Source organism: Hordeum vulgare, chromosome 1H (genome assembly GCF_904849725.1).
Source record: "Hordeum vulgare subsp. vulgare chromosome 1H, MorexV3_pseudomolecules_assembly, whole genome shotgun sequence".
Taxonomy (NCBI): domain Eukaryota; kingdom Viridiplantae; phylum Streptophyta; class Magnoliopsida; order Poales; family Poaceae; genus Hordeum; species Hordeum vulgare.
Window position 1 is genome coordinate 385,879,875 of NC_058518.1, and position 10,384 is coordinate 385,890,258.

Here is a 10,384-nt window from a genome sequence, read left to right on the forward strand (position 1 = left end):
TGTATTATAGTTATTTTAACTGACTAAAGCGTTGGGTATCGGCGATTCGATACGTTTCACGGTTGTGTGATTGCAAAGTCTCTGTCGGGGTCGGGCGGGAAATCATTAGAGGATGGGGAAGTGTCAGTGAAGAAGCATCTTGTTCGTGTTTGACAAATAATGACAGCTTAGTTGATTACGCTGTTGGCTCGTGTTCGTGCATTGTTTTTCATAGAAAAGGTGATGTTCTCACTAGCGTGCTTCTATTGTTTGTTTGCACTGCTAATGCCCTAGTGTCATCACTCACCAACATCACCAACAGACCTAAGCAACGCATGGTATGCATAGATAGATAAATCGCAGCAGTGATAGTTCACTCTCTCTCTCTCTCTCTCTTTTGAGTACTAGTTCACTCTCTGTTTCTCTCTTTCTCCCCCTACAAGACAGAGAGGGCACTGAAGACTGAACCAGAAGTGTTGGACACAAAGACGTAGCTGAGTCCTAGAGAGAAGCATATATAGCACAGCGCATCCATTTTGCAGCACCTTCGCTGGTTGTTTGTTTGTGAGTTCCGCGCGTGTGTGCGAGAAAGATAATAAGATGGGTGTGGCGACGGTGACGGAGACGAAGCAGAGCGTGAGCGTCTCCGGGAAGAAGATGTTCCGGGCGAGCCTCAACAATCGGCACGCCAACGAATGGTAATCTCTGGATTCAATCTTCTCCTACGGCCCACGGAACATGTCCAACTGACACGCCCCTTGTCTGTCTTCTAGGCCTCCCACCGACGTCTCCAGCGACCTCACCGTGGAGGTCGGCACGTCCAGCTTTGCGCTCCACAAGGTGAGAGAAACCACCATATCCATGAACTGCAGCAAAGCTTAAAATGACGTCCTAATGCCCATGGCATAGCTGCTCGCGCAGTTCCCGCTGGTCTCCAGGAGCGGCAAGATCCGGCGGCTGGTGGCGGAGGCCAAGGACGCCAAGCTCGCGCGCCTCACCCTCCACGCCACGCCCGGGGGCGCCCCGGCGTTCGAGCTCGCAGCCAAGTTCTGCTACGGCGTTCACGTCGACATCACGGTTGCCAACGTCGCCATGCTCCGCTGCGCCGCGCGCTACCTGCAGATGACCGACGACTTCTCCGACAAGAACCTCGAGCTCCGCACCGAGGCGTTCCTCCGCGATGCCGTCCTCCCCAGCATCGCCAGCTCCGTCGCCGTGCTCCGCACCTGCGAGGCGCTGCTCCCGGCCGCCGAGGACGTCAACCTCGTCGCCCGCCTCATCGCCGCCATCGCCAACAACGTGTGCAAGGAGCAGCTCGCGTCCGGGCTGCTCTCCAGGTTGGAGCAGAGCGCGCAGCTCAAACCGGCGGCCGGGATCGTCGAGCTTGACTCGCCGGGGGATTGGTGGGGCAAGTCGGTCGCCGGCCTCGGGCTGGACTTGTTCCAGCGACTGCTCTCCGCCGTCAAGTCCAAAGGCCTCAGGCAGGAGACGGTCACCCGGATCCTTATCAACTATGCCCAGAACTCCCTGTACGGGCTCATGGCCGCCGAGAAATGCGACGGCGTCATGGATACGGACGCCGTCAAGAAACAGCGCGCCGTCGTCGAGACCATCGTCGGCTTGCTACCGGCGCAGTCGAAGAAGAGCCCCGTGCCAATGGCCTTCCTCTCGGGGCTCCTCAAGACGGCGATGGCGCTGTCCGCTTCCAGCATATGCAAGACCGACCTCGAGAAGCGGATGGGCATGCAGCTTGACCAGGCCATCCTGGAGGACATCCTGATCGCCACAAGGTCCGGCGAGGCGTCGACGGCGGGGACGGGGACGGTTGCTGCCGTGCAGCACCACACTCTGTACGACACGGACGTGGTGGCGAGGATCTTCTCGGTGTTCCTCAACCTTGACGAGGACAACGAGGAGGAGGACGGCGGGTGCGGCGGCTTCGACTACGACAGCCCGCGGTCCCCGAAGCAGAGTTCCATAGTCAAGGCTTCCAAGCTGCTGGACAGCTACCTAGCCGAGATCGCACTCGATTCGAACCTCGTCCCACCCAAGTTCATCTCCCTCGCCGAGATCCTCCCTGACCACGCCCGCCTCGTCACCGACGGCATCTACCGCGCCGTCGACATCTTCCTCAAGGCACGCAAACGATGCATTTCCCGCGCTTTTCTTTTCCTCGCATTTATATATATTCAGTTAACATCAACTGTTTGTTTTCCCCGTGTGTGCGTGTCCATGGATGGAACTTGCAGGTGCACCCGAACATCAAGGAAGCGGAAAGGTACCGGATGTGCAAGGCGATTGACTGCCAACGGCTTACGCCGGACGCGTGCAGCCACGCGGCCCAGAACGAGCGGCTCCCGGTGCAGATGGCGGTGCAGGTGCTCTACTTCGAGCAGATCCGCCTGCGGAGCGCGATCCAGTCCGGTGGAGGCGGCGGCGGCGGTGTCTTCGGCCATGACGGGGCCATCTTCTTCGGCGGCACGGTGTCCGCGGCGACGGCTCAAGGCAGCTGCAGCAACATGCGGTCCGGGAGCGGGGTGGGGAGCGGCGCCATGTCGCCGCGGGACAACTACGCATCGGTGCGGCGGGAGAACCGGGAGCTGAAGCTGGAGGTCTCGCGGATGCGGATGCGGTTGACGGACCTGGAGAAGGACCACGTGAGCATGAAGCGGGAGCTGGTGCGCGTCAACCCGGCGAACCGCCTGCTGCGGAGCTTCGCTCGCAGCTTCGGCAGACTCAACACGCTCTTCCGGATGCGCCCGGCTGCCGAACCCGGGTTGCAGCAGCTCGGCGCCAAGGCCACCGCCGACGCCAAGGTGCTCTTCCAGCGCCGCCGCCGCCACTCCATCTCTTAAATAGGCCACCACCTGCGTGGGGATCTCGTACGTACGTGTGTGTGCATAGGAGGTGATAAAACGTTGCATTGACCCAGCATATCTGGTATATCAGTGTTTCAGCACTTGTACCCGGCTTCTTTTGTGCGGATTGCATGATGTTCTGTTGATAAAATTCACTAGTGTCAAAAAAAGTATGGGACGGAGGAAGTACAAATGTGACGTGTAGTTTTTTTTTATGTCGAGGGCTAATGTGACGCAATGTGGCGTGCAGTTCACGTATTGATTAGGGATGATCAATGTGCGTGATGGCGAGGCGAACTCCGGATTTTTCATCCTCTACGCGACCAAGCGCGCAAGCTCAACTTTAAGGACGCATTCGGATTCACTCCGACTCCACGACTCCGTGCTGGAGCGGAGTGACATCTAATAATAAATCTTGAAGTTGATAAAAGGTCGCTCTCGGCGCTCCGCTCCGCAAGAGATACCGAACAGGCGCTAAATCCTGAAATCGTAGAGGTTAGTGGAAGCGAACCCTCATATCCAGGCACGATTCTAGGGGGAGATGAGGGGGGCTAGACCCCTAACAAATTGATTTTTCTATACTATGGTAGTGGTTGTTGTGGTTAATTTTTTTTACTTCATATGAACTTTACCTTCTTCATGAACAAACTTGCCCCCTATGCTTGCATGCTCATTTCGTCCCTGCTCATATCAAAAAATTTGTCGATTGAACCTTGAACTACGTAATCCCGGTATAAATAAAACCCTGATTAATATCAACCTAAATTTGTAGCTGGCTGGTGGGCCAAGGAAAGACAATGTTGACCACCGCGTTGAGCCAGCCCATTGTTTTTTTTTTGCAAAAATAATTGTATTTATTTTTCCTGTCGCTCTTTGCAGCTGAATGTCGGATGCACAGCAAACCGACACATGTAACGCTAAAAAAATCACCCATCACAAGTTTCCGACCCAGGATCTGCAACTACTAAGGGCATCTCCAATGGTTGTAAGATAGTTGTTGGTAATTTTGACACATAGGATTTTTGATGATGTGTCATTGCAATAAATGAGGAAAGAGAACAAGGTTGTATGTAAATTAACCAACACCCTTGCACAAGCTCCAATGTAGAATGAGAGAGCACCTTATTTATTATCTCACATCTTATTGGACAAACTAGATACAACCCATTGAAGTAGTTGTATGTTAAGGTGTTGGCTGATGACATGGCATATTTTACCAACAAGCTAACCAACAAACTGTTGGAGATGCCCTAAGGCGGTGCTACTTCCACTTGAGCTAGCAAGCAACTCTGTTAAAATAGCAGCACAAAACCATAAGAATCAACCGAAGATTCAAATATTTTTATACTTTCGAGGGGAAAACATTTTTTCCTCCACGCTGGGCCAGCCCATTTGTCTTTTTTCAGTCATACTTACATTTTCGTGTTTGTGACATTTTCAAAATATTCAAGCGTTACAAAAATGTTCAATATAAATAGGTTTAAACATTTTTTAAAATGGTCAAATATACGTAGGTTTAAACAATATGGACCTTTTTGAAACTCATGGACCTTTTCGAATCCCTGAATAATTTTCCAATCCAGGAAATCTTATTCAATTTATCAGTTGTTTTTCCAAAATCCGTTATTTGTTTTTCAAAATCCATGGACTTTTTCTTTTGAAAACCCATAAAAAAATCAATATCATTGAACTTTTCCTGAATTCGTGGTTTATTTTTTATTAAAACTTTGTGAACTTTTAAATTGATGAACTTTTTTTAATTTATTATTCTATTTTTTAAATTCATGGACTTTTCACGCACATAAATTAGTACTGATGTCCAAAGCTGCTGCAATGAGAAAATTTAGATCACGCATGCATGCATGTGTGTAGTTCCATCAACGAACGACTTACCGCCGCGGTTCAATGCCCACCTTGTCCGCTAGTAGGGATCTCGGCCTCCTCCGATGTGTGCAAGGAGTGGTCTTGAGCCTCCGCACTGGCAAGGAGAACGGCCTCCCGCCCGTGCCGTCGTCCCCGTCATCGCCTGCCGCGTGGTCTAAAAAGGTAAAAACCAAAAAAAAAAAGTGAACACAAAAAGTTTTAAAAAGCAAACAATAGTACTTGGCATTTAAAAATATATTTAAATATTATAAAAATAGTACATGGTATTTCAAAATATATTTAAATATTATAAAAATAGTATGTGACATTTTAAAATATAATTTAATATTATAAAAATATACATGTGTGTAATTTTAAAATTGATGCATTTGGAAAATGTTCAGACATTTCAAAAAAATGAAGGGGACATTTAAAAATATGTATATGATGTATTATTTTTTAAAATACATGTATTCTAAAAAAGAATGTTAATCATATGTTAAAAACCATTTTGAGGTGCTTCCTACGTAGTATTATATAACCTGTGGACTTCACAATGTTTTTGAAAATCCTGAATTTTAATTCTTAAAATCCATTTACTTGCTTTCAAAATCATTGAACTTTTTCTAAATCCATGATTATTTCTTCAAAATTTGTGAACTTTTTTATCACTTTTTTTATTTCCATAAATATTGTGAAGTCCGAGAGCGAGATGGGCCTGACTGGGCGAGCCCAGTCTTTTCTGCGCGTGCCCCTCGAAGAGTAGCCCAATCCCGGTTTGCCAAACGAACACATGCTTCTTTTTAGACCGGGATTACATAGTTCAGGGTGCAATCGACATGGATTTCGAGTTGAAGGTTTATTTCGCTGAACATCTACAAATTCAGGGTTCAAAATGGACTTTTTCCTCCATCTTGACCACGATGGGCAGCACGCCTCCACCGACGCTCAGATGGAGGACATGGCGGCGACATACTTCGAGGCTGCACTTCGAACCCCCGCCGTGCGTGCCCATTCGTTGGACGTCAACGAGATTCCGCTACCAACGCTGGATCTCGCGGAGCTAGACCTATCATTCATCGAACGTGAAATCTGGGACGCTGTCTGAGGAGCTTGTGCAACACATGGTCTAGAGAGGGGAGGATAATCCGAAGGAATGGCTGTTCGCAATCTATGATTTACTATCCCAAGACCTCTTGGATCGGCTGGTTGTGACCCTTTGGGCCCTTTGGGGTGTCCGGCGAAAGCCGGTCCATGAGAATATGTTTCAATCTCCACATTCGGTAAATACTTTCATATCAAGTTACTTGTCTGAGCTACAGATCTCCAACGCCAAGTTACCAGCGGCGGTTGCGCCTGCTACGGTGAGATCATCGGCTTGGCTCGCCCCTCTCAATGGCAATGCAAAACTGAACGTGGACGCTGCGGTGTTGCGTTTCGACTAGGCGGCATGCTGATCTCGCTTCAAAAGAAAGTTCAAGTCGGTGTGAAAACTTAAGCTTTCTGACGGCTCGTCTTGTCCTCTTCATAACATATGATTTTGAAGAACTAGAGGAGATTGAAATTACCTCAACATCGTCGGCTTGACTATTTTCAGTATCGTCCCGGGGAAAAGAAGCATTAGCAAGCTCAACAAAGAGACGGACAAGAGAGTCAAGTTCTACCTTGGATTCTCCCTCCAAGGCGGCTTCATGTGTCGTGTCAGCCATTTAACCAGGAGGGGGAGGAATAGGGGTTCTCGCCTTGGCTCTCCAAAACTCGGAATTTACGTGTAACAAAAACATAAGTTGGAAAGATAAGCGCAAATGTTGAAAAAATTGAGGTAAAATAAAGTAGATAAGCTTACAAAGGACACTTACAGGAGGAACCAGGTGGGTCCCGCAGAAGGGGGCTAAGCTGGTCATGCTCAACTTCTCTTTCAATTCGCCAAACATGTTCTTCGTAGCTTTGTTGATTTCACTCGCATGAAAATCCATTTCGCTAAAGCGTGGGCATCCCTTGACTCACCAGTATAATTGCACACTAATTCACCTCTTAAACTAAGGGGTTGAATCCTCCTGACTAACCAACACCGGACCAAATCAATTCTGGTGAGACCGTGGGCTGTTAAAGCTTTTAGTCTTAAGATTGCGGGTGCGAACAGTTTTTGCTCTTCGTCGCTTTGCCAACCCGTAAATTGGATCATGACGTTAAGCCGGTCAGGTCTATAACTCAGGAGAGGACTCTGTCCAGCTGGAGAAGTGTCCTTGCAGTAAAACAAAGTGGCGTTCCAACCTTTAGGATGACTCGCCAGCTTCGATTCAAAAAAATCATTGTTCTTTCTTTTCTGAGTAGAGATCCCGCCCAGCTCTACACTTGGATCATTCTTCACCTCAGTCTGATGGTTGATGTAGAAAAACTGCCTAAAGAGAGTGACAGTGGGCTCAATCGAGAGATAGACCTCACAAAGAACTTGGAACTGACATATATTGGTCATGGAGTTTGGACCAATGTCTTGGCGCCTGAGCTGGAAGAAGTGGAGTAAATCTCTGAAGAACTTTGACCCACGCGGCCAAAAACCCTAAGTAGATGATCAACAAAGATGACAATTTCTCATTGTCCGGGCTATGGAGAAGCTTCTTCTTCAGGAACTCGCCACTCTATTTCATCTTTAGCCGACAAAAGCCCTTGGACTACGAGCTCCTCTAGAGTGAGTGCTGATACCCTAGACCTGACCCAACCGGCAATTTTGATGGCCTTGGGAGCCATTGCGACTATTAATAGCGGTACTACGAGGAATCAGCAAAACAAGTCGGGAAGGCAAAATGAGCTGGTAAATTGAAGTAAGTTGGCGTACAAGAGAACGATTTACAATCGGATAAGCTGGCGGAAACAATCATAAGTTAAGCCGGTCAAAATGGTGAAACATGAGTTGAGCCGGTCATGTGATAAGATATCACCTAAGGCCAACTAAATGAATGAAGCATGAGCTCTAGTGGACTTAGCACAATTCGTGAGCAACAACAACTTTCTACCAAAGGAACAAGATAGATGGATCTAATAAATCATGGAAAAATAAGTATAAATGTTCTTGTAACAGTGGAGGCATCGAAGGTAAAGCAGACTTGAGATCTTACAATACATTTTGGATGTGCCTTATAACAAAAAATGAAGGAAACTAGGACAAAACTACATGGACTAGAAGGACCTGAAGCTTTTGGATCTATTACTACTACCGTTGATAAGAACTCCGACGAATGCAATGAACTCTGATGAAAAAACCTAGGGGGAGAAGTTGAGCTTAATAGATCTCAAGAAGAAGAAACCCCGAAGAAGTTCGACTCGGGAGAAGTCCGCATGCGATGTAGATGAACACGATCGACAATGTCGGCGCAGCTGGATAGCTTCTGGTGCTTGGATTCCGGCGACGCTCGAGTAGACACAGGCAACGGGAGGAAGAAGACAAAGATAAGTAAAAAATGACCCTATGCGGTCTATTTATAAGGCAAGGGCGAACCCGAAGCAGCATGCCAAAAAAGGCGGAACTACACTGATTAGCGGCGGCCGGGCCGCCTCAATTTTCGCGCTTGACTGGATTTTGGCCAGTGTTCAGAAAAGATTCGTTATGATGACCTGAGGACGTCAGTGGTCAGTAGGGTGACATCATGATGAAAGTGGCTGATAAAACACCAAGTCGTGAACAAGGAAGATAACTTGACAAAATATCGACCGAGGTGAAGCTCTCTTAGGAAAAGAAATGTCGGCCCAAGGGCGAAGTTGGACTTAGCCTTCACGTTCAATGTGTTTTCTTTATTTCTCACAAGATGGAGTTTAACATGGATGGATCCAAATTAAACTTGGGGTTAATGTCGGGGATATACCCCACGGGTTCAGTGATACGTCTCAAACGTATCTATAATTTTTGATGATTTCACATTGTTATCTTGCCTTCTTTGTATGTTTTATGTACCTTTTTATATCATTTTGGGACTAACTTATTAATTCAATGCCAAGTGCGAGTTCCTGTTTTTTCCGTGCTTTTGACTCTTTTCCGATCTGATTTTGGAACGGAGTCCAAACGGAAGAAAAACCCCGAAATGATTTTTTCCCGAACGGAAGAAGTCCACGGGGCTTTTGGGCCAAGCCAGGTGGGCTCCAGGGAGCCCACAAGCCCCCACTCCGCCACCAGGGGGAGGCGGCGGTGGGCGGGCTTGTGGCCTCCCTGGCCGACCCCTGACCTAGGTCTTTGGCCTATAAATTCCCAAATATTCCGCAAAAAATCAGGGGAGCCTCGAAAATACTTTTCCACCACTGCAAGCTTTCGTTTCCGCGAGATCTCATCTAGAGACCCTTCCCAGCGCCCTGCGAGAGGGGACTTTGGAGTTGGAGGGCTTCTTCATCATCATCATCGCCCTTCCAATGACTCGTGAGTAGTTCACTTCAGACCTACGGGTCCGTAGTTAGTGGCTAGATGGCTTCTTTTCTCTCTTGGATCTTCAATACAAAGTTCTCCATGATCTTCATGGAGATCTATCCGATGTAATCTTCTTTGGCGGTGTGTTTGTCGAGATTCGATGAATTGTGGACTTGTGATGAGATTATCTATGATATATATTTGAGTCTTTGCTGATTTCTTATATGCATGATTTGATATCCTTGTAAGTCTCTCCGAGTCTTGGTTTTTGTTTGGCCAACTAGATCTATGATTCTTGCAATGGGTGAAGTGCTTGGTTTTGGGTTCTGCCATGTGGTGACCTTTTCGAGTGACAGTAGGGGCAGCAAGGCACACCTCAAGAAGTTGCCATCAAGGGTAAAATGATAGGGGTTTTATCATTGGTTTGAGATTATCCCTCTACATCATGTCATCTTGCTTAAGGCGTTACTCTGTTCTTATGAACTTAATACACTAGATGAATGCTGGATAGCGGTCGAGTGTGGAGTAATAGTAGTGTTGGAAATATGCCCTAGAGGCAATAATAAATTAGTTATTATTATATTTCTTAGTTCATGATAATCTTTTATTATCCATGCTATAATTGTATTGATTGGAAACACAATACTTGTGTGGATACATAGACAAAACATTGTCCCTAGTAAGCCTCTAGTTGACTAGCTCGTTGATCAAAGATGGTCAAGGTTTCCTGGCCATAGGCAAGTGTTGTCACTTGATAACGGGATCACATCATTAGGAGAATCATGTGATGGACTAGACCCAAACTAATAGACGTAGCATGTTGATCGTGTCATTTTGTTGCTACTGTTTTCTGCATGTCAAGTATTTATTCCTATGACCATGAGATAATATAACTCACTGACACCGGAGGAATTCTTTGTGTGTATCAAACGTCGCAACGTAACTGGGTGACTATAAAGATGCTCTACAGGTATCTCCGAAGGTCTTAGTTGAGTTAGTATGGATCAAGACTGGGATTTGTCACTCCGTGTGACGGAGAGGTATCTCGGGGCCCACTCGGTAATACAACATCACACACAAGCCTTGCAAGCAATGTGACTTAGTGTAAGTTGCGGGATCTTGTATTACGAAACGAGTAAAGAGACTTGCCGGTAAACGAGATTGAAATAGGTATGCGGATACTGACGATCGAATCTCGGGCAAGTAACATACCGAAGGACAAAGGGAATGACATACGGGATTATATGAATCCTTGGCACTGAGGTTCAGACGATAAGATCTTCATAGAATA

At 47.2% G+C, this 10,384-nt stretch overlaps 1 protein-coding gene across 2 annotated transcripts; it reads left to right on the plus strand.

Annotated features, from left to right (window-relative positions):
• The first annotated feature begins 295 nt into the window (after positions 1-295).
• LOC123411718 (BTB/POZ domain-containing protein At1g03010-like) lies at positions 296-3,052 on the plus strand. Of its 2 annotated transcripts, none has more exons than XM_045104685.1 (4): positions 296-677; positions 753-819; positions 889-2,115; positions 2,229-3,052. In XM_045104685.1, exons 1-4 carry the CDS (start codon positions 580-582, stop codon positions 2,832-2,834), a joined length of 1,998 nt encoding a protein of 665 aa, XP_044960620.1. In that variant the 5' UTR covers positions 296-579; the 3' UTR covers positions 2,835-3,052. The 2 variants fall into 2 exon arrangements, with proteins under 2 accessions (XP_044960620.1, XP_044960626.1); XM_045104691.1 differs by having other exon boundaries at positions 298-677; positions 901-2,115.
• The last annotated feature ends 7,332 nt before the right edge of the window (positions 3,053-10,384 follow it).

What these genes read in the sequence shown, in the direction of transcription:
- LOC123411718 (XM_045104685.1), top strand. Translation starts at nt 580, where the DNA reads ATGGGTGTGGCGACGGTGACGGAGACGAAGCAGAGCGTGAGCGTCTCC. An exon ending in CCAGCTTTGCGCTCCACAAG is followed by an intron (nt 820 to 888) that starts GTGAGAGAAACC and finishes CCCATGGCATAG; the next exon opens with CTGCTCGCGCAGTTCCCGCT. An exon ending in CCGTCGACATCTTCCTCAAG is followed by an intron (nt 2,116 to 2,228) that starts GCACGCAAACGA and finishes TGGAACTTGCAG; the next exon opens with GTGCACCCGAACATCAAGGA.